Genomic DNA, 23,832 nt, shown 5'->3' with positions numbered 1-23,832 from the left:
ACAAGCTAAAGGATGGGAACTAATCACATCAGAGGCGCAATATGTAACGTGGTTGTATCAGCATAAAAAGCGGGCTGCAGAGGGGGTGTCTTTGTCTGGCCTCGCAGGAGGTGGAAGGTCCTGCCCCTCGCTGAGCGGAGTCTATTGTCAGGGCCATACCTGTATTAGTGGTCCCGCAGAGTCTGCCAGGTGCTAGTACTGTGCTTTGTCGGCAATAAACCTGGCCGAGTGCCTCTGCTACTGAACCGTCTGTGGCCTTGGGAAGCTCACTCGAGGTCTGCGCACAGCTGGGGCAGCACGCAGAGAGAACACGCAGCCAACACCTGATAACACGTACTTCAACTTCAAATCAATATAGATACAGTTCTTACATCCAAACGAGAGCTAAGGGAAGAACTGGGGTTTTGGTTTGGTGGCTGAACCAAAAAATCCAGAAAAAATGACCTAATTCAGGTCAAATGAAACACTGTGAATGTTGGCTTGAAACGAAACGCCAAGATTTTCGACACAAGTTTCAAAATGGTTTGTTTTGAAAATCTCAACACGAAGCATGCTGACATTTGCAATTTTGGTTTGGGGGTTTTTTTTTCAGACGAACTATTTGCCAAAGTCGACCCAAATTTGCAAATCATTTTGGACCCTGAGAGATGCATTTTTTGGGTGAAATTTCTATTTGCCAGAAAAAAATTGTCCAGCTCTACTCCAAACAACCAAGGCTGTGTAGCTACACCCAGCTCAGTGTCAGCAGGACACGGTGCTACCACTCAGGCACCAACTGAAGCTAGGTCAGAAAGAGCTGCTCCCCCGCCCCTTGCTGCTTTTCATACAGACCACAACTACTTCCTGAAGTTAGACAGTCGCTTGCTACACACCTGGCAAAAGCTTTTGGTTTCAAGATGCAGTAAAGGCAGAGGGTGAACACGCTACATACAAATGCTGGATCCCAACCTCCCACAGGCAATTCTGCGTGAGGACATTTGACTCTCCATGGAGAGAGGGGGAGAGAAGCAAGCGCCTGGTGACAGAAAATGGTGAGTAATTTACTGTGTCTGAGTTGTTCACACCTGGTCTGTGACGAACACAAGGGCAGGAGAACAGGGCACAGGCAGTGAGGCAGGATCCCTCCATAGCACTAGGAAAGATGGAGTGTCTTACTTATTGCCCTGTCGTTGCAAACTGGTTACCAGCCAGACTCAGCAAGAGCGACACAGGGTGGTGAACCTTGCTCTGGGTCAGAGGAGCAGCAAAAAGCTCTGTGCAGGACATCCCCATGGACAATAGGCCTTTTGCACTTGTCCAATGTGGTACATAAAGAACCACCAAAGGACCTCAGATTGCTTTGCAGTGTGAGATGTAAACCAGACAGGGATCACTTCACTCAGCACTGAAATGCAGCCACCTCAGGGTCAAACCCAGAAGCTGGAAAGAGGCACACAGAAACACTAAACAAACTAGGTCAAGATGTGATGTCTTTTTCAAAGCTACCCCCTAGTTCAAGCACAAGCTGTTGGGCTCAATGCGGGAATCACAGGGCAAAACTGGCTTGTGCAGGGAGGCAGACTAGAAGATTGTGGTCTCTTCTTGCTTTAAAAATCTATGAAAGCAGAGAAGATTACCGCATATGAGTGACACCAAAGAGGAGTTTAGGGAGGTAGAATACAACAATCTGAGTTGGAATTTGATCGGGATATGGGGGTATCAGCAGCTTTAGTTCATAACTAGACTTTTTTTTCCATCCTTTTTTAAGTTAATGAAATGGCTGCAAAATGGACATTGGCGTGGTTCAAAAAGCAATTATGGGTCAAGTATTTGCACTTGTGAATCGGATAAAAGCTGTTTTATACAGTTGTTGCTTCAGAAGCCACCTGGCCTATGGGGGAAGCACAGGCTTGGAGGACAGATGCCACATTTTGTCTCCATCTGTGCTACTGCTGCAGGAGCGGCTTCAGGCCCCCCGCACGCCAAGCGCGTGCTTGGGGTGGCATGCCGTGTGGGGCGCTCTGCCGGTCGCCGGGAGGGCGGCAGGCAGGGCTCCGGTGGACCTTCGGTGGAGCTGCGGGACCAGCGACCGGCAGAACACCCCCCGCGGCATGCCGCCGTGCTTGGGGCGGCGAAATATCTAGAGCAGCCCCTGTACTGCTGGCGGGTAACAATACTCATCTTGCAACTGCTGGAGATAGTGGCTACTTCTGTGCCTGCTCCCCTTGATGTCAAAGGAAGCTGGGGGTGCTCCTGCCTGTGGAGATCAAGATCAATGGTGCCTACATTTAAGCACTCAAGTTTTAAAACGTTGCCTTTAACTTCTTTGTGTCCACTCCCTCATATGTAAAACTAAGTCACGTACAAGTGCAAAGTACAATTGAAGTCTGGGCGTAGCAGGGGGAAGAGACAGATCCGGTGGCTTTGGGAGAGTGAACCCAAACATGCTGATCAGCTGTTTTGTAAAGGGACAGAATCAGCACTGCATGGTCTGGGAAATGACTGGTGGGCGGCTCACGAGGTGACCCCTTTGGGGGATGCGGTCCAGGCTATCCAAAATGTCCAACTACAAGCTTTACAAAACTCCAACTCCATTACACCTGCTGCTCCCCCGACATGCACTAGTGCTATCCCAAAAGCATCAAGGCTCTTTTCTCTGCAGCCGTTCCCCGGGGATTTCCAATGCAGGTTTCTAGGCCATTTGGGCAGCTCTGAAATGCTGTTGTAGAGGCCAGCCCCTCGCTGGTGCAGTTACCAGCCTGCCCCACTTCACAGTGCGTGCTCAGCACAATAGGAACCACACAGGAAACTCACCGGGCACTGCTCTGAAAAGCGTGGGGAGCTCCGCCCGCAAATACAGAACTCGCTCTCCCAGATGGCGGCGACAGCGACAGCAAGGTGACGAGCAGAGGCATGCACCTGGGACTGCCTCTGCCTGCCGCGGCAGCGCTCACTAGTGGGGCCATGGTTCCCAACGGGCAGCCTCAGTTGACACCCTTGAATCAGGCTATTGCACCCATAGCAACTGGTGCAAATGACATTTGGGCCTGCCAGGCTGTGCAAAGAACAGTGCAACTGGGGTACGAGTGAGCTGCCAAACTTTGTGCCTGCTAGAGCCATGGCCAGGAGGGAATTTACCGAAGGGGTGTGTGACCCTAGGGATGCACCTAAGAGCAAGCGGGTTTTCGGGCACAAATACTTTGCACCCGAACTTGCACTTGTAATACGCAGGGTGCAGCCAACACCAGCAACTCTGCATTACCTGTCAAGAGAGGCCCAGCCACGCAGCAGCCAGCATCCCTGGGCAGCAGCGGGCTCTCGGTTCACACAGCGGCCAGACTGACAGGTTCCCTGGGAATCGCTTTGCACCGAGATGGTCTCACTTCTCAGATCCCAGAGGGATGAGGAGCAGGATGGAGAGGGCATGTGGCTGCCTCCTGCCTCCCCTCATTTTGCCGTTGACTTTGATTGGGGTTGGGAGCAGGACTGGGCCCTTGGCTCCCCTCCTAGCCCTGTGCAGCGTCTGGATACTAAATTCTGCTTTTCGCTCTGTTGGTGCCAATGGGAAGTAACCCCATGGGGCCAGAGTGCCCCTCCCATTGGACCCATGGAGCTTCTCCAGGTTGTTCTGTCGGGGGCCGGGTGCTTATCTTTGCCCCCATCCCCAGAACAAGCAGGAGTGTAACGGGTCGGACTCACCCCCTGCGGCGCCTCCTGCTGGTGACTCTGGGAATTAGCTCTTTCCAGCCCTGGAGCGCCCTCTGCAGGCCAGTGATCCACCTGTTTAGTACTGGCCCCTGTGTCCCTCCCAGGACCCCGGTGCCCCTTTAACTCTTAACTGGGTTTCCCTGTCCCAGGGGAACTCCCACCCTACTATCCCCACTTCGCCCAGCCTCTATCTAGCCCCCGTTCGCTGGGGCAGACTGCAGTGTCCAGTACTCATCATTGGCAAAGGGGGTTTGGACCTGCTGCCTTGGCCTACCCCTAGGTTGCCCCCTGCAACCCCCAGTACCTTTTGCCCTATGCTAGGCCGCAGCCTGGGGTTTTCCAGGCAGGAGCTCCCCAGCTCCTTAGCCTGTCCCCAGCCCTGCTCCACTCTAGGTACTTTGTCTCAGTTCCCAGCAGCCAGGCCCATCTCCCTCTAGAAACAGAGAGAGACTGTCTGGGCTTCTGGCTTCCCTGGCCTTCTTATAAGGCCCTGTGGCTCAGTTTGGGGCGTGGCCCCAGCTGCCCCACTTCCCCCAATCAGCCCAGCCTAAAGCTGCTTTCTCCCGCCACAGCCCCTTCCCAGTGCTGTTTTTAACCCTTTCAGGGCAGGAGCAGGGGTCCACCCTGCTACAAGGAGGTTCAACCCTGAGATCATTCAGCCAGTGCCATCAGCATCGGGGCCCTGTGGTTCCACAGCCGCTCCGGGGTCCCTTTGGCTGTTCGGACTGTCGGCTCTTTCCCTCCGCGTATGTGCAGAACCTTACGTAATGGGGCCGCTGGCTGCTGCTATAATACAAAGAATGATCCTTCGCCAGCTGGGATGTGAAATGTTTGTGGTTTTGATTAATTTTACTCCACGGACATTTTCAGGGTGAGTGCGTAGAACCGTCCTGAATGATCCTCAGCCAGGTGGAAATTAACGTTGTCTGCTCTGTCCTAGGAAGGAGAACGTGTTAAACACCTACGGGCCAAGTTCCAAGGGAACAGGCAAAAGTTCCCTGAAACGAGCACCAGGCCAGGGATTCCGCTTGCAGACTCACTCGCAAAGGAGGAGACACATGGACTTAAACCTGGACCAGAGAGGGATCAATCTACTAAATTACCCAAAGCCAAGAGGATGGGTTTAAAAAATGCTCCTTTCTCTCAGGATGACGTTCCAGGCTTGGGGTTCCTTTGTGAAAACCCCGCCTGGGTGGCTAGCTCCAAGGACAGAAATGCTATGGAATCCAGCCTCCACCCGGCCGGTCTGCAAACAGGAATACAAGAGGCACCCTCTGAACAAAAGGGCACAAGGAGGAATTCAAACCTTCCTCAGAGAAGCCAGACTCAGCAGACCTGGCCACTGGTCAAGCATGCTAGGAATCAAGGAGTAAATGCTGGTGCCCCCCTGGTTCCTGCCAAAGGGACAGCCGTCCCATCCCTACTGGACAGTCCAAGAAGCGTATCAGAGAAATGGCAACCTAAGGTTCCTAAGAGAAAGCAACTGCCACATGCAACCGCACTGGGACTCAAGCCAATGAAACCCCAGCGCCCCCCTGAGGTGGATCTAGAGAGGTTCTGGAAGGCTGCTGCTATCAGAGCACATGCTTATCCTGCGCCAGAGCCAGTGAGAGGCATGAGGCATGGTATGTCCAGGAGTATTTGTGCTCCATGAGAATCCCCAGGCAGCTAGAGGAGAGCGGTCCTACAGGATGGGAGGTCAATAGTGCAGGAATTAGGATCTGGAATTCCTTTGAGTGAAAGTGTTGAGACTTTAGGGAACGATGAGGTTCTGGCAAAGGAGGAGGGTTTTATAAACATAACAGGATGGGGAAAGAACTAGACAAGAAGTTGATCCATTAATAAATGAGGAGATGGAGGAAATTAATGAGGACTCAGAAATGACTGAGATGCTGAGCTTGTTTTTTTAAATCTGCCTGTAGCAAAAGAAAGACCAGAGTGGTGCCTAGTTAGGAAGTGATGGAGATCTCCTCCAGTGAGCTGGAGAGAGCTGCTTACGCACTGGTTGGCTTAGGGAACTAATGAACTTCTCTGTCGCTGGCAGTAACTCACCAGGAACAATCTCTCCCCCAGGCAGCCCTGAATGCTCTCTGATACTTGGTGGAATTGCGAAGGGTATTCGGAGCCAGCAGGAGCATCCGAGTGGGGCCCAGACAGTTGTCATGTTCCTGCTTTTTGTGTCCAACCTGAATTGCCACAAGCCACCTTTGGTATTAATGCCTGCAAAGACTTTTGTGTTGGCTCAATGTGGCAACACTCCTCCCCTGGTAGGCAGGGAATAGTGCTCTGCTGAGGTCCTCAGGGTCTAAGCAACTTGCATAAGGTCACTGCCTTGCTGACCCCAGCTCTTTTCACAACCCCCTCGTTCCAGGTCTTTGCTGTTCTTTGTGCTGCAGTGAAGGATGGACGTTGGGCCCTTCAGCCAGTTCATGCTCCACTGTCTTAAACTTGGGGCAGGAGCACCAGAGCCTGTGTAGAAGTGGTGATGTCACTGGTGCCAGGGCTGTGGCCTTGTTCCCTGCCCCCCTCTTCCCCCAGGGCCCTGCCCCCTGGCCAGGGAAGCCAGAACCTGGCCATGGCAAGAGCCACCCAGGGAGCCGAGCTGCTGTGGGGAGCTCTGAACGCTCCACCTGTGCTGGGCAGGGGACTGGGGTGCCCGAGAGCAGACCCCGGCCTGCGTCTCCACCTCCCAAGGTGTGCCGCCCAGCTTCTCAGCTCCCCTGCCGCCACTCCACGCCTGCCCAAGGCTGCTACACCCATGTTAAAAAGCGGACAGGCATGGCCCTCCAACCCCCCCAATTCTGGCACCCCTGACTTGGGACCCTCCTCCGAACAGCACTCTGCGGGTCTCGGATACTTCTGGCCTCCATTGCTGTAACATCTGAGCATATCACAGTCATTTGTATATTTACGCTTGCTACATCCCCTGGGGTAGGGCAGTGCGGTTATAGCCCTTGTACAGATGGGGAAGACAAGCAAAGAGAGAGACTTGTGCAAGGTCCCACCCCCCCATGTGGGGGAAGCAGGGAATCAAACTCTGTTCTTATGAGTGGTAAGGGGGTGCCCCATAACACTGAGCCATCCTGATCATCAGGCGAGAACCTAACTCCCTACCGTAATCCCGGTGTCGGCCACGCTCTTCTCCTGCATCAGCTGTAGTGCATCCCTGGTGCATCTTCACTCTGAGATGTCTTGCAGACAGGTTCCCCATTTGCTGTAATTAGAATCTTTTCCTTACAGGTTTCAGTTGAAACAAGTGGTTTCTGTTACCCTTTTACCACTTCCAAGTTAAGCCCGTAATTGTAATTCTTACATGTACAGCTCGGTGATAAGAATCATCGCATAACCTTCGTTTGACTTCACACTGTTGCAAAGCCGGGTTTCCCTCTTGTCAGTAATTGGTGCAGCTATTAGGTCACGCAACAGCCCTTTCTGAGACAGCATTGCCTTGCCTGGCTGCTTGCCAGGACCCACGCTTAGCTGTTTGCCTGGTGTTCTATCTGCACCGATAATACTGACTATGGACACGTCAGGTGTGCTGGCCTCTTTTGCCTTCATCCAAATGGGACCTTGTTTTGCTACCTGTGCAGTCAGCAGGCTTTCCTAAAATGGTTTATCCTCATCTCTGGACACGTCTCTCTGCCCTCACACACTGGCTATCGCACAACGATGATACACAGTAATCTCAGTACACAAGAGTTTCTGCATTGTCCTCTTTTCCTGCTGTTTGTCTTTTCTTTTCTGTGCAGGTGTCCCCTTCCCCCCCATTACGGGGTTTGCCTCGGTTGGGCTGAATTCATTTTTCAGACACAAATCTATAACGTAGCAAATCTAGCTTGGCCTCTGCTCACATCCGAGCCCTGGCAACTGCATCCCTTGTGTCCAGTGCCATGTCATCTTGTGTCAGTTCACCATGCAATGGCCAGACATGCCTGTGAGCTGATCCCTGGGTTCGGCGTGTCCCTGGCCTCTTAGGTTAAGTGCATTCATACAGCACGTTCCTGTGCTTCCAGGGGCTCTGTAACTGCCTGCTGCTGTGCCCCAGGCAGCATGAGATGCTGGTAAATACGGAAGCAGTCTGTTCACAGCAGTCCTTCCTCAGGAGCTCCCTTGTCCAGTTCACTTGCAACCTCACAGACTTCCCATTGTGGCTGAAGAAATGTCTGGCTTGCCCTCCAAGGGAACTGGATTTATTTCCGATCACTCAAGCTTCCTCACAGCAAGTCCAGCCCTCTCTGCCTTCATGGGGTCTTTGGGCTGGAAGCTGATTTCTTCTTTACTTGGGGGTCTAAAACCACTCAAATTCTCCCAGCCTTTCTGGCTCCACGTTTCATCAAAGGCATTTCAAACAGCAGAGCTACTGTCCTCTGGGCAGCCACCAGGAGGCGCCAGACACTGGCCCTCAATGCCCTGGCTGGGGGCTGGGGGCTGGGGCCCCAGGTGTGTGAGGGTCTGGCGGGGGGAGGGAGTCAGTCCAGGGGAGCGCTGGCTATAGGAAGGGGGTCAGTCCGGGGGCGTTCGGGAGCTGGGCCTGGGGAGGATCCATTTCTGGACAATGGAATGAAGCGATAATCGAATGAGATGGGCTGAGGCGGGTGATGTGTGTTGTCATTTTAGCTCTCTCTGTTGTAGGCTCTTTCACCTTGAAGGACTGGCACACAGTGTTGTGAACGGTCACAGTTTTATCGCACAAGTGGGGTGATATTTAGTGCACTTCGTAAAGCCCCAGCTCATGAGTCATGGGATCCGCTTGCATTTAAAAAAAAAGTAACTTTCTAGCCCCACTGGTTTTTGAGGACATGGCCAGAGAGTGACTTAAAAGAGCAACAGCCAGGAACAAAAAGAGCCCCAGATTTATTAGTATTAAAAAAACCTCTCGTGATTTTTAAGCCAATCTCGAGATTTTGGGGGGCCTGATTCCTGGGTTTTCATTGCTTGGGGCTGGCGATGCTGTATAAAGACATGGCATCGGGCAGCGGCTGCAGCTGCAATGACTTGGCTACTGAACCCAAGATGGAACGAGTGGCCTGGGGGTAGCTTTTCACTTGGGAGCCCCTCGCTGTGCTGAGCTTTGTGTGCATTGTTTCAAGCCAGTGAAAGTCCCTGTGGTCCATCCAAGGGGCGGACTTGGCTGGCTGGAATTCCTGGGAGCAGTGATGGGGTGGGAGCAGCCTTTTAATGGGAGCCTTTTGGAAACAGCCAGGTGACCAGTGAGGCAGCATTATTAAGAGACCGGAGCACTGCCCCGGCCATGCTCCATGGGCCATGACTGTGCCTTCCCCAGCGGGTTGGTTTGGGCACAGCCTCTGCAGTGGGGAAGGCGGCATGCCCCTGCGTACAGAATGGGCGGGGGCAGAGCTGGACTCTAAACACGAGTTTCTTGGTGGGGGTGGAGGTTTGCACTGCTCTGTCAAACCCAGGAAACTGGCTTGAAGCCATCAGTGAACTGGCTTTTCCCTCTACCCGTCCCCGTCCCCACAACCTTTGCTACAGGTCACCTGAAGCCAAATTCTGCTGCGTCTTCCCCAGTCCGACTTTCATCTCAAGCTGCTCCATCTGCTCGTGTCCCGAGTTCGGCGGGGGAAGTACTGAGATGGTAATTCTTTCTTATTCTTGCTTTGCACCCCTAGCTACAGGATGGGCTGCTGCGACCAAGGGCCAGAGCTGGGGATACAGTCCAGCATTTTCAGAAGTGGCCCCAGTCTTTGGGTGCTGCAGTTTCTGGGTGCCCGATGTGAGACCCCTCGGGCTGGATTCCCCGTTGGGCAGTCAGTCACTCCAGTGCTCAGTGCCGCCATTCTGATATGGGGGTGTTTCCCAGCCACCGTGCACTAGATTAAATGGTGCACAAGCTGCAGGGCAGAGGAGAATCAGACCTCTGGGGTGTGATTCCTCCATGGTGCTGAGCACCCTGATCTCCAAATGGAATAAATGGGAGTGCCCCGAGAGCAGCCGCGTCCTGAGGTGTCTCCTGTGGGAGACTTAGGCACTGGGCACCAGATCATTTTGAAAGCTCTGGCACTGGTCTCCCTCTGCAGCTCAGGCACCAATTGCTGACCAGCACACACCCTGCTGTGGTTCATTGCTAGAAGGGAGGTGCAGCATTGCAGGCCCTTGCAGAGCACTCTGCAAAATGATGGCACAGCCTCCAGCCCCAAGCCCCACTCCTTTTGGTACCTAACAGTGTTGCATGTTCCTACCCCTGCTGCAGCCCACTGCCAGCCCCAGGCACATTTTGGCCTCCTGCCCCTTGCACCTCATCCACCCTCTTGCAGTGCTGATGTTTGTGACAGTCTGTTAAACTCGGCTCTTGCGCGGCAGTCACTCCTGCCACACTCAGCTCCCTAATCCCATTTTCTCTGCTGCCCCAGTGACCAAGAGCAGATATATGATGATGTGGAAGCACTTGGGCCAATTGGCAAAGGGAAAGGATGTCCGTTGTCACCTGCTTCCCGGCTCCCAGCAAGTCCCCGCTCTGGAACAGGTACGTACCCCAGACTGGAGCAGGGGTTATGGAGCGTGTAGCCGCACGGCAAATAAAAAGGTGGCCACTGCCCACGAGACAGCTGTTCAGAGCAGAGCTCACGAGGAACTCACCGTCCACTACGAGCGTAGCGTGCAGCTCCACTCTGAAAAGTGAGTGTGCAAACCTGACCCCCTTCCTGCCCTGCTCCCTGTGTGCATCAGAGACCCGGGGAGATGCCGCCCCTCTGGTGCTCAGACAGCTTGAATGTGGCCAAACACCAACTCTGGGATGCCTCTGAGTGGGGGCCCGAATAGCTCCGGGCCGAGCTTTTGAGAACTCAAGTCAGAGCGAATAGAAACTGCAGCCTGCTAGCAGCATGGGGGAAAGGGGCTGTGTTAGCACTGTCAGAGACTGGCACCAAGGTGCCCGCCCCCGTCCACTTCTCTTAGGAGGTCAGGCACCAGAGAGGTCGTGGTACTGGCCCAGCAGCCACAGGTGCCCGTGAGCAGCTGGCTGGAGGGGCTAGAGGGCTTGTGGTGGATGCGGAAGGCAATGACATCTAGGCCTTGGCTATGTGGCAAAGTTTTATCAGACAGTGTAACCCCCAAGGGGACCCTCTTAGTCCAGTATAACAGTGGTGTTTTCTGTTTACCTTAATCCCGTCTCAAGAGACATAAACTAACTGCTTATACCAGAGGCAGAATGTCCACACACAGGGATGGAGAGGTCTAAAGAGCTACACACCTTGGGTTACCCCAAATCCTTTCCCTTGTACCCAAGGATAACAGCTGCACCTGGAGAGCACAGCGCCCTCTAGCAGTGAGGTTGGAAACCTCAGGGGCCAGGGGCCTAGCTGAGTCCTGAGTCAGCTTGGGCACCCAGTGCTAAGAGCAGATTCTTAAAGCCAAAGCACCATCCACCTCTGTTTTGAAAATTCCCCTTCTTGGTTGAACACCCAAAATCCTCTGCAAAGCCCCAGGTGGCCCTGTGAACCCCTGCGGTGAAGCCCTCGGTCTCTGCAGAGGCTAGGAGAGTGAGTGAATGCACAGTCAGCACGCGGATGACCGACAGTGCTGTCTAGCGGGGTTACAGTGTTACTATGGTGATGTGATGGGATTCTGGGGAAGCGCTGGCTGGAGTTCTGAGTTCCAGCCACATCAGTATCACAAAGATGTGCATCAGTTCCGGCGGGAGGGTTAGAGCCAAAGGGAAGGGGCTGGAGAGACCAATTTGTGACCCTTCTTAAAGACGGGCTAAGCAACAGCAAAGGAGCGACCTGAGAATGGTCTCCAGGTATTTGCAGAGGACAACATCATCGAAGGAAGAACCTACTAGGGCATTCAGTGCCCTCCTGCCAGTCCCGGATGCCCCCTGCAAGGGGGAGAGGGACAGGGTAAAATGTAAGCTGCCCATCAGGAAAGCCTTCCTGACAGCAAGATGGGTCTAGCTGTGGAGTCATCTCCACACCAGAAGCCCCATCGTTTGGCACAGAGGAGACAGGGTAGAGCCCTGGGGGACAGGCTCAGAGGGCTGGATGGGACCCAGCCTCCACCTCCGATGCCGGCAAAGCATTCCCGCCAGCCACCGCTTTGAGCTCGTCTCAGCACGCGGCTTTGCCACACCAGCCTCACTGACTTCTCCATACCCCATTTGTTTGTGCAGGTGCCAAGCTGACCCCTGACAGATTTCCCCCGCCGCCCACTGCGCCCAGGTAATCAACGGCGTTATTAATTCAATGCTACCCACATGCCTAAACACTGGGAATCGAACCGCCTAGGGCATTCGCTGTGCTTCTGTAAGGGCCACTGTTTTAGCCGAGCCCCAGGGGACTGAGAGCTATAAGCCTGCGGCTGTAGCATGAGCCACAGCTGCCTAGCGAGGGCTCCAACAGCACCTCTGCTCTGGGGACCGGCAGAGAGGCCCCGTAACAGCCTCAGGCAGCCAGCACGGTCAGGGCACATTTCCCAAGTTCTCTCTTTTTCAGCATGGATCTCACCCTACGCCAGCGGAAGCGGTTTTCCTGTCAGGGCAGTTCATCCTCCTCTCCAAGCAGCAGTAGTGGGGTTGGCAGACACTTCTGTTGACCTCGCTGCGTTTATAGCTGGGGTTAGGTTGATGCAGCCACGTCTCACAGGGTTTGAAATTTTTCACAGCCCTGAGCGATGTCGCTAGGTGGGTCTCATTTTTGGGTGTCGACCAGGCCTAACCTGCACAGCCGTGGAACTGCAGAGTACACGTGGCTCTGGGTAGAGATTTCCAGCTGGCCTAAAACAGGACAGAAGACTGAGCTCCCCACTCATGGGATCAGCACAACCGTCTCTTACTAGGGCTCTGTGCTCAATGCCCTGCGGGCCGGCTCCAGGCAGCAGCAAAGGAAGCAGATGCTTGGGGCGGCCAATGGAAAGGGGCAGCACGTCCGGGTCTTCAGTGGTGGGTCCCTCAGTCCCTCTCTTCCTCTGAGCTGCCGCCGAAGAGGAAGAGAGGGAGCGAAGGACCTGCTGCCAAAGTGCCGCCGATCGGCTTTATCGGTTTGTGATTTTCCCCCCTTCGCCGCTTGGGGTGGCAAAAAAGCGGGAGCTGGCCCTGTTGGCTGATAAAGGTAACTGCATAGAAGTAACATGATTTCTGCTTGGTAAACTCAGCCATGAATTTGGTAGGACCCTGTGTATAACTGTGCATTTGGCTGTATTAAAATTCAACAAACCCAAATGTTTCGGCCCTACCTGAAATGAAATACTTTGTTTTACTGATGGAAAATTAAGAATTCAGCAAATTTGAAATTTTCCCACTGAAAATTTTGCATGACCAAAAAGCTGCATTTCCTACTATTTGGATGAAAAAATCCTGACCCGCTCTCCCCATAGAATCATAGACTATCAGGGTTGGAAGCGACCTCAGGAGGTCTGGTCCAACCCCCTGCTCAAAGCCCATGGGGTTGCTGGCTCAGTCTGGGCCTCAGGGTTCTGGTGGGGGATTGGTTCTCCGAGTCCTCATTATCCAGATGGAAGTGAGAGCCCGGTAGCTCTAATATAAGAAAACAGTCTGATGGTTATAACCCCACATTTGACTTTGCAGCTCAACTTTGAACAAAAGGCCCCCACATGGGCGGAGTTAAAGACAGGAACTGAGCTTTCACCTTTGGAATTTCCACTTGTAGTTTCTTTACCTTCACCCTGCATTAAAGCCAGGGTTTGCTGTGGTTCTTTGCATGGAATTTATCTTAGCTTAGAACAGGGATCGGTGCGGAATGATTCTCCAGGCCATCTACGGGCTCGATTCACTATAGCCCTGCTTCTTGCACAGTCATTTACACCAGAGCACGGGAGTGCAAAACAGGCCGGGGATGTTTCACTGTGGCTCTGTGCCGGAGTAAATACCTGAACACACGGCAGGGCAGGGGTGAGTGAGGCCTGACGAACTGAAACCCAAAGGCGCTGATTCTGTGCTCCATTGCACTAGCGTAAAGCTGACACAGAACCAAGTGGGGAATCCGGCCCAAAGAGTTTAACTTCTCTGCTGGTTTGGAAGGCAGCCCCAAAGCCCTGGACAGCTGGAGACCCTGGGCTGTAGTGGGCTGTGGAAATGGGCTGCGGTGTGATTGCCATGGATGATTTAATGGGAACTGGATAAGGGAGGATTGGGGGGCGGGGGTGGAAAACGCTGGGTGTCCTGAACATTCCGGAAGATCATCGTGACTTCTCCTGGCTCTGCAGAAAATCCCAGATTTCAGAGCTAAGCGGGAAATGTGTGAAGAATCTCAAACAGTGCAAGAAAGAAGAGCAGGCGGACAAGGAATTTCGGAAGAAATTCAAGGTGAGCAGCAATGGGCCTTTTTTCATAGCAGTCCCCCCCTGAGGTGCAGTCAGTCATTCATTCCCCTCCTGCTGCCCTGTGTGACAGGGATTTCATACAAACCAACGCTCAACAGAAACCCAGACCAAACTCTTTGTTAGCTTAGACTTAACGGTCATAGGTCCCCCACTACAAGATCTGCCCTAGCTCAAGCAGAAGTGACGGGCTCAGGGAAGAGATAAGTGGGTCAGGTTCCCAGTGGTGAAGCCATCTGCCAGAACACCCCCCACCAGCGTGACACCCCCGCCCCCGTCCTTGCGAGGTCGTGCTCTGCAGAGGACGCCCTTCTGACACCAAACCGGCTCCTCCATGCAGCCAAAGTGCTGGTCGCCATTCCGGCGTGATCCGGCTCCACTACAGCCCAGCCGGTCTCTGGCCAGTGCCATGCAGGAGCTGAGGGCTGATCTTAGAGAGCCGTCCCGGCCTTCCAGTCTCTGATGCTATATGAGCACCTCCCAGTCTTTAACATGCGTATCCCCATAACCTCCCCGCACACGCAGTGCTGCTAGCCTCAGGTTGCCGATGAGGAGCTGAGCACAGAGACACTTGCCCAAGGGCCCCCAGCAGGAACTGCAGAGAGGCCTCCTGCCTCCCAAGCTAGCACCCAAAGCCATGGCTGATTTGGGTGCTTTTCCTGTCAGCGCAGCCATTCCTCCGCCGCATCCCCTGCAGAGCTTCTTCGTCTCCACAGGCGCTCTGCCCCCAGCCTCCTCCCATGCCCTCGCACCATGCGACGCTGCTTCCTCCCACATCCACTGTCTGCTGCCTACGGTCAACGTGTGACAGCGGACTGGGACAGTGGGCCGTGGCGTGGGGGAGGAGTTGCCGGGGAATGAGGCTGTGTCAGGGTGCAAGAGGGAGCAGGGCTGTGTGCAGGGGTATGGGGCTGTGGAGAGAGCACGGTAATGGGGGGATATGGGGGAATGGGCCACGATCTGGGAGGAGGCTAGGGGAAGGGAGATGGAGAGAAGGGAGCAAGAAGGGACATGGGAGGGGATGATGGGGGTGAGCGAGGACATGGGTGAATGGGGAGGTGGGATGGGATGACGGATCGAGCAGATACATAGGGAGGGGACAACGGGGGGAGAGGGGACATGAGAGAGGATGACCGAGGGCGAGTGGGGACGGGGCAGGGGATGATGGGGGCGAGCAGGCACATGGGAGGGGATGACGGGGGCGAGCAGGCACATGGGAGGGGATGACAGGGGTGAGTAGGGCCATGATGAGGGGATGACAGGGTGAGTGGAGACGTCTGAGTGGATGACAGAGGCAAGCGGGGATGTGGGTGGGGACGACGGGTGAGCAGAGATGTGGGGAGGGGACGACAGGGGTGAGTGGGGACGTGGAAGGGGATGAAGGGGATGGGCGGGTTTGTGGGGAGGGGATAACGGGTTTGAGTGGGGACGTGGGAGGGGACTACGGGGGCGAGTGGGGATGTGGGGAGGGGATGACGGGGGCGAGCGGGGACGTGGGGAGGGGACGATGGGGGCGAGCGGGGACGTGGGAGAGGACGACAGGGGCGAGCGGAGTCATGGGGAGGGGGTGAAGGGGGCAAGCGGGGATGTGGGAGGGGATCACGGAGGTGAGCGGGGACGTGGGAGGGGATGATGGGGGCAAGCGGGGATGTGGGAGGGGGTGTGTGGGGCTGTGTGCAAACCCCTAGTATGGATGCATGAGGTCAGCACAAAGACAGGTATTAAGCAAGTTACCAAATTACACCCCACTTTGTGCCAGTGCAGGACATTTATCTTAGAGGTTTGGACCAGGGACTACATTGATGCAGTTGCAAAAGGGCAAATTCCCTTAACAGAGACCAGGCCTCGAGTTCAGGAATTTACCCGATGAGGTAGGGCAGTGTTATCTGTAGCGGGGTCAGAGCCCAGAATTCCCTGCCAGGGAAAATTCCAAAATTAAAAAAGGAATTGTTCCACATCGGAACAGTATCTTGAAATGTCAGTTTCCCATGGACTGGGATTCTCAACGCTGCTTAGAAAAAATCAAAACAAGGTTATGTTCCAACCGTTGAGAAATATTTCCCTGGCTCCCGGCTCCCATCCTAGAAGCCCCAAGAATCCCAGCTCAAGCAGAGGCTTCCAGGGTCCCAGCTCGACAGCTGCCCCCTCAGTCAGGGAGCTGGGAAGGCGAGAGAGCTGACAGGAAACCAGGCCGGCTTCCCTCAGAAACCTGCCTCCATTCCCACTGAAATTTCATCAACATCGCCACATTCCTGCGAAAGGTCTAGAGTTCGATGAATCCAAAGGAGAAGCATTCTGAGCAGCTCTAGGGCCATTCCCCCGTGGGGAATCAGGCACGGAAAGGCTGAGATAACAAGCCTGGTAGAGCGAGGATTAGAGCCCAGGTCTCCTGATGCTTAGCCCGGCACTTTTAGCACCAACCCATTCTCCAGAGGAAGGGACTTTCCCCACTGCTCCCCAGTAGCTCGAGAGCACCAGTAACCGCAGGGCCCAAGTTGTTTCTCCGTCAGCCTCTCCGCGGATTCCCTCCCGTTCTCAGATGAGGTGATGGCTGATGCGAAGTCTGCTGGTCCATTCTGGTACTCTGACCACGTGAGCTGGACTTGTGAGGGACTCAAATCCCAACCGCAGTCCCTGTTCAGTGCCGCTCTTGGCCTACCCCAGACACAACGTCCACGAGTGTCGTCCCTGCCTGCTCCCTGCGGCTGTCGGCAGCTCCTGCGGAGCGTACGGGGAGTGACATGCTAGTGATGGGTGCGCTGCTGTCAGGTATGAAGGTTAGCACCAGTTGTGAGAAACAAGGATCTGTAAAACAGAGCCTGGCCTCAGCATGGAGGCACCTTCAGGGCTGCTGTGCCCCCAACTCCGTCCACCTACAGGGAAAGTGATTGTATGTTAAACCAGGTCACCATGGCTGGGGAAACAGTTCCTAGTCCACCCGGCCTCCTGAGAGTGACCCCCCCGAGGAATGACGCTGCCATGACAGAGCTGTCTGGCCTGCACTCACCTCGCACAGGTACCTCAAGCCATTGTCAGCCATGGAGCCATTTACAGCGTGTCTCCTTCCTGCTCACGTTACAGTTCGAAGGGGAAATCCGCGCTCTGACCCGCATGATGGTCGATCCCAACGTGGCTGAGAAGAAAGGGGGAGGGAAGAATCTGCCGCTCAAACGAGGAGAGATTCTGGATGTCATTCAGTTAACGAGTCCCGAGAGAATACTCTGCCGGAACAGCCAGTGGAAGTGTAAGTCTGAGGCGCTCCGGTGACCGGTGTACTGCCATGCTTCTCAGGCGGGTTGCTGGTACCGGGGATCAAACCTGGGATGTGGGGCTCTAAAAAGCCTGCACTGCTAGCACCTGAACTAACGCACCCAGCTCTGTTAGCCATGGCTGTAGGAGGTGCATCAACCTCTCCCTGTGACCCACCACCACTAGAGGGAGACAGCCCCACACTGAGCGGGGTGGGTATGTGGACGTGGTAGACATGCCAGCTGGGCAGATATGGAGATGAGCTATTAATGGCTCTGTCAGCAGCTCCTGGCAGTAAAACACCTGGCTTCACACCTGCATTTTGAACTGAAGGAAAATCTATGCCATGAGACTGTGAAATCTGCCACTGGGGAGACAGACCCAAGTTTTATCCTAGATCTCAAACATTTCCAAGTTTCGGGGCCAAAAAGCTCAGCTCAGTGTCCTGCTTTTCCTTCCCCACAGCCCCGGCATTTGCTGAAAACCAGCTGGAGGCCTTGGCTGCAGACAGTCTGGCATCTCTCCTGGGCCAGCTGCAGCCTGCACATCATAGGAGCTCCAGGGCTTCCTGGTGGGATGTGTGTTTGCCCGAGTGAGGGGGAGGGCATCTTTCATCTCATTCCCGGCACAACCAAGACCCCAACCGAGTGCAACGTCCGTGCTGTGCACAACGTGTCTTTAAGAGGGGAGCTGCTGGTGGGCTGGAGATCCTGGGAATGGAGAGATGGAAAGGAAAAGGGAAAGGGATGAGTGGGTTGGAGGAGGATGGGAAAGGGATGCTCAGGTGGGTTTGAATCCTGGGGGCGTCTCCGAAACTCCAGCCTATTGGAGTTCTCGTTGCCCCTGGCCACAGCCCTATTTCCACTCATTCACATTCTGATGAAATGGGCCTCGGAGCCACCAGATGCCAGGGCCCTGCCACACACTGGACCTTCTTCTCTGTCCCGTGGCTACCCCCAGCTGAGGCAGACTCTGCCCTGCCCTTCAGCCTTCATAGCAGGCAGACTCTTCCCGTCTCCTGCAGCACGGGGCGTCCCTTCCTAGACGGTCAGACTTTGCTAGGGAGATTCCAGCCAACAGGGCAGGCTGAGTGGGGCTTCCCTAGATCAAAGTGTCTCTCATTTTGCTGCCCCCTTTGGCCACTGCCAGAGGATCCAGCTTAGCTTCTCCAGGCCAGTCCTGGTTTTGGTGCAGGCTTGCAGGGCTGCCACTCTCCTCCCTTGCACACCCAGATCTAGAGCCTGGCACCTACAGCAGCCCCATACAGCCCATGTCAGTCTCCAGCCCCAGCACTGATTTCTGTGCATCCATGGCCTGCACTACTAGGCTGCCCACTCTGAGAGTGGACGTTCTGCTGGGACTGTGGCCTTAGAGGTCTGCTGGCCTGATTCCTTCGCTGCCTGGGGGAGAATTTACATTTCCATTAAATGGGTCCCTTCTCCTGTCTGTTCCAGATGGCTACGTCCCCAGGGTGGCGCTGCTGCAGCTGTGAGTACAGACACCTTTCCCTCTTGTTTTCTCTTGGTTAGAATTTTTTTTTCAAGCTGTAAAGATTAAGCAGAATAGCTGACAATGGACAATAGTTAAATGGATGTTAAAAGGAACAGTCAGGAGAGTGAAATGCCTGGAAGCTGCATGAAATGTTTTAAAAACACCATAATAGAAGCTCAAACTAAATGTAAACCCCAAATAATAAAAAACAACAACCCAATAACTGGACCAAAAAATGCCAGCATGGCTAAACGACTGGGTAAAACAGGCAGTTAGCGGCAAAAAGCCATCCTTTAAAAATTGGAAGTCAAATCCTAGTGAGGAAAATAGAAAGGAACGTAAACTCTTGCATGTTAAGTGTAAAAGTATAATCAGGCAGGACAGAAAAGAATTTTAAGATCAACTACAAAAAGACACAAAAACTAACAGCAAAACATCAGAACCAGGACTGTCTGCCACACAGTCAGCGGGGCCACTGGACAATCAAGGTGCTAAAGGAGCGTTCAGGGAAGACAAGGCTGTTGCAGAGAAGCGAAATGAATTCTTTGCATCAGTCTTCACTGCACAGGGTGTGAGAGAAAGTCCCAAACCTGAGCCATTCCTTCTAGATAGCAAATGTGAGGAACTGTCCCAGATTGACCTGTCAATAGAGGAGATTTTGGAACAAATTGATAAACAGTAATAAGTCACCAAAACCAGGTGGTGTCACCCAAGAGTTCTGAAGGAACTCAAATGCAAAATTGTAGAACTACTAACTGTGGTATGTAACCTGTCATTTAAATCAGCCTCTGTACCAGATGACTGAAGGATAAACAATGCAACGCTGATTTTTAAAAAAGGCTCCGGAGGCAATCCTGGCAATTACAGGCCAGTAAGCCTAACTTCAGTACCAGGCAAATTTGTTGAAACTATAGTAAAAAACAGAATTATCAGATAGATGAACATGATTTGTTGGGGGAAGAGTCAGCATGGTTTTTGTAAAGGGAAATCATGCCTCACCAATCTACTAGAATTCTTTGAGGGAGTCAACAAGCATGTGGACAAGGGGGATCCAGTGGATATAGTGTAGTTAGATTTTCAGAAAGCCTTTGACAAGGTCCCTCACCAAAGGCTCTTAAGCAAAGTAAGCAGTCATGGGATAAGAGGGAAGGTTCTCTCCTGGATCAGCAACTGGTTAAAAGATAGGAAACAAAGGGTAGGAATAAATGGTCAGTTTTCAGAATGGAGAGAGGTAAATAGTGGTGTCCCCCAGGGGTCTGTACTGGGCCCAGTCCTATTCAACATATTCATAAATGATCTGGAAAAAGGGGTAAACAGTGAGGTGGCAAAATTTGCAGATGATACAAAACTACTCAAGATAGTTAAGTCCAAAGCAGACTGAAGAGTTACAAAGGGATCTCACAAAAATGGGGTGACTGGGCAACAAAATGGCAGATGAAATTCATTGTTGATAAATGCAAAGTAATGCACATGAAAAGCATAATCCTAACTATACATATAGAATGGTGGGGTCTAAATTAGCTGTTACCACTCAGGAGAGATCTTGCAGTCATTGTGGAGAGTTCTCTGAAAACATCCACTCAATGGGCAGCGGCCGTGAAAAAAGTGAACAGAATGTTGGGAATCATTAGGAAAGGGATAGATAAGATAGAAAATATCATATTGCCTCTATATAAATCCATGGTTCACCCACATCTTGAATATGGCAAATGTGGTCGCCCCAGCTCATAAAATATATATTGGAATTGGAAAAGGTTCAGAAAAGGGCAACAGAAATGATTAGGGTTATGAAACAGCTTCTGTACAAGGAGAGCTTTAAAAGACTGAGACTGTTCTGCTTGGAAAAGAGACAACTAAGGGGGATTATGATTGAGGTCTGTAAAATCATGACAGGTGTGGCAAAAGTGAATAAGGAAATTTAATTAACCTTTTTCATAATACAAGAACCAGCCAACGAAGAACCAGGGGTCCCCCAAAGAAATTAAGAGGCAGCAGGTTTAAAATGAGAGAAGCAAAACAGCTGTTCAAAGGCCATAAATCTCACAGTACCTTGTTCTTTTCTGTCATAGGGACACTGACATTTACGATGACGTTGCCTTTTGTGGTAGGTATCCAAACTAACCAAGCTTCCCCTCCCCCACCCCAGATTCAGAGGTGACTATAGGGCTAAGTGCTGGTAATCTGCAGTGAGAGGTAGCCTGGCTCACTGGAGATATCCGAGTCTGGACATGACACCTCCTTCCCACCTCTCATCCCGGCTAATGGCATCAATTTCACCCCTTGCAGTGCCGAGACTGCTCTGTGGAGGGACCTGCCAGACCTGCCCATGCTGGGCCACCTCGGTGACCAGACAGCAAATATGAAAAATTGGGACAGGGGGTGGGGGGTAATAGGAGCCTATAGAAGAAAAAGACCCAAAAATCAGGACTGTCCCTATAAAATCGGGCCATCTGGTCACTCTTGGGCCACCAAACATGCATGTTATTCGCTTATTCATAGTAGAGAGGAATTTGAGTATATTAGATTGCTCAGTCTCCAGGAGCCAGACAGCAGGCTCACCCTTGCCCTCTCCAGGGTCCCACTCCCCTTCTCCTTTCTTTGGGGTTTCCGTCTCCCCAGTCTCTCTTCCCCGAGAGACCCCATCTCTCTCTCTCCTCCCCAGAGGTTTCTGAGCTCCCAGAAGATTTGACCTTTGTTTCCCTTCTCATCTAGCTTTCCCACACTGTCTCTTCAGCTCAGCCCCTCTGCCCACCTCCCTTGAATCCACGAAGAACCACAGGAGAGCGGATGTTACTGGTTGGGCTGGCTGAGGCATTTCGCCTTTTCCTGGCCAGTTGTTTGGTGGGTTCGCAAACTCTGACTGCTCCCTGGCAGACATGCAGAGAGGAAGCCACGGAGAATGGCTGTGTACCTACATGGATGTACAGCAGATCTTTAGTTATTAGCTCTCTAATGAATACATATTTTCTCTGCTTATCTTCCTCAGATTAAATTAATTCTTCCACCAACGCCAGCAAGTGATCTCACCAACAGAGGGGGGGCTGTGAGGACAGAAACATGAAAAACATTAAATGCACGTTTTCTTCTTCGAATTGGGAGTTGCCTTCTCCACAGTTAGTGCTCCAAAGGCAACGTGTCCCTTGTAACGTGGTAGCATGGTTCATTTTAAGATGTTGGGCCTCTGGAAGGATTTTGCCCTGCATTCAGCAAAACTACTAAAAAGTAGGACAGGAACCACAATAGTGCTCAGAGAAACAGGTTACAAGTGAGCTGCAAATAAACAATCTGCCGTTTCTTGTTTTTAGCTGTGTAAAGAATGGTGATGACCTGAGAGTTTGGGGTTTTTTTAAATTTTGCTGGTTGTTTAGCTTAGAAATCCAGGTCTTGTCTGTCTTATTTTTCCTGAGAAGATTCTGATATCTCTGCTTCTGAGTATGTGAAGCCTCAGCAACTGAGAAGGGGTGGAGAGTTCACTAACACTGAGTTACGCAGGTGTAAATACAACACAACAGTTGGGAGGAAGGATATCTTTGTTAATGATTCAAAGCCCCACCCCTTGAACTGAGATCTGAGAAGGCTCCTGCTCCATTTCTGCCACCCACTAAGGTGGCACGTAGCAAAATTAGAGATGCTCTGATAGCCTGAGGGGAAAGACAAGTGGAGTTTTCAAAAACCCTTTAGGCCTTTATAGCTCAGAATGGAATAAAAAAGGACAAGCCCAATTTCTTGTTCTTTGCAAGTGAGCTAGTGACAGTCCAATTGAGTCTTCTCCTGGCAGCTGGCCACACAGAGACAGAGGTTGGTCTTGTGATTAAAGCACTGGCCTGGGATTTGGGAGATTTGGTTTCAGTTCTTGGCTCTGCCACAGACTCTCTGTACGATCTTTGTACCGTGCTCTGCCTTAGTTTTCCATTTGTGAAATGGGGATACTGGTTCCTCCTCTGTCTGTCCAGTTAGATTGTGAACCCTTTGGGGCAGGGACTCTTCCTATGTATATGTACAGCACCTAGCACCATGGGGCTCAACTGATCTCGGCTGGGACCTCTAGGCACCACTGCAAGACAAATAAAGACGCAGTTTGTTTCCAAGATGTCTTTCCTACCATTGCTCTCGTTCACTAGTTCTCGTGACTGTTTCCTCAAACATCAAGGACCCTCAGGAGTTCACACATGGGCCTTCGGCTCTGGGTCCATCTTCACCGCAGAGTTAGCAGCAAGTGAGAACAGACACGCTACAAAACAAACCTTGAGTTGCTGGGTTCACACTGGTATTGCACCCCCTCACGAGAACCTTCTGGGTGGCTGGCCTACAGTTCATTGCGCTGCCGTATGTGGAGCTGCTCTGCGAATTCTTTCCCACAGGGAACCTGTAAGAATGTCAGATACAGGGATCTCAAGCCAAGGCCTGCAGAGTTGCTGAGCACAAGCCTTGCTCATTGCAGCACCACACTGCCAGGCTGGCTGGGGAAACTGCAGTTCATGCCCCACAAACACTCACTGACTGTGGAATCAGCTGACAAGCAGCCAACTGCTGATTGGTCACCTCTAAGGATACAATTTGATCACAGACGTCAGAGATTCCGTGACTTTAACAGACTCTGTGACTTCCACTTCAGCTTCAAACCCTCCTCCTCCCGCGCGGCGGGGCTCTGGCAGTCAGCCCCCATGGCCGGCGGGGTTCAGGCAGTCAGCCCCCATGGCCGGCGGGGCTCAGGCAGTCAGCCCCCCATGGCCGGCGGGGTCAGGCAGTCAGCCCCCCATGGCCGGCGGGGCTCAGGCAGTCAGCCCCCATGGCCGGCGGGGCTCAGGCAGTCAGCCCCCATGGCCGGCGGGGCTCAGGCAGTCAGCCCCCCAGGCCGGCGGGGCTCAGGCAGTCAGCCCCCATGGCCGGCGGGCTCAGGCAGTCAGCCCCAGGCCGGCGGGGCTCAGGCAGTCAGCCCCATGGCCGGCGGGGCTCAGGCAGTCAGCCCCAGGCCGGCGGGGCTCAGGCAGTCAGCCCCCAGGCCGGCGGGGCTCAGGCAGTCTGCCCCCAGGCCGGCAGGGCTCAGGCAGCCAGCCCCCCTGGCCGGCGGGGCTCAGGCAGTCAGCCCCCATGGCCGGCGGGGCTCAGGCA

General features: G+C 53.2%; 1 protein-coding gene across 2 annotated transcripts; it reads left to right on the top strand.

Moving 5' to 3' along the window:
• The first annotated feature begins 871 nt into the window (after positions 1 to 871).
• Positions 872 to 22,808, top strand: PRAM1 (PML-RARA regulated adaptor molecule 1). 2 transcript variants are annotated; one of them, XM_039515749.1, is made up of 10 exons: positions 872 to 1,031; positions 4,628 to 5,312; positions 9,181 to 9,283; positions 10,059 to 10,171; positions 11,816 to 11,864; positions 13,867 to 13,966; positions 17,062 to 17,224; positions 18,684 to 18,717; positions 20,790 to 20,824; positions 21,707 to 22,808. In XM_039515749.1, exons 1-10 carry the CDS (start codon positions 1,029 to 1,031, stop codon positions 21,709 to 21,711), a joined length of 1,290 nt encoding a protein of 429 aa, XP_039371683.1. In that variant the 5' UTR covers positions 872 to 1,028; the 3' UTR covers positions 21,712 to 22,808. The 2 variants fall into 2 exon arrangements, with proteins under 2 accessions (XP_039371683.1, XP_039371682.1); XM_039515748.1 differs by lacking the exon at positions 21,707 to 22,808 and adding an exon at positions 21,433 to 21,619.
• Positions 22,809 to 23,832: the final 1,024 nt, after the last annotated feature.

The sequence above is a fragment of the Mauremys reevesii genome, linkage group 26 (genome assembly GCF_016161935.1).
Source record: "Mauremys reevesii isolate NIE-2019 linkage group 26, ASM1616193v1, whole genome shotgun sequence".
NCBI classification, from domain to species: domain Eukaryota; kingdom Metazoa; phylum Chordata; order Testudines; family Geoemydidae; genus Mauremys; species Mauremys reevesii.
Note: the sequence above shows the minus strand (reverse complement) of the source record. Positions and strands in the feature narration are given on the sequence as shown.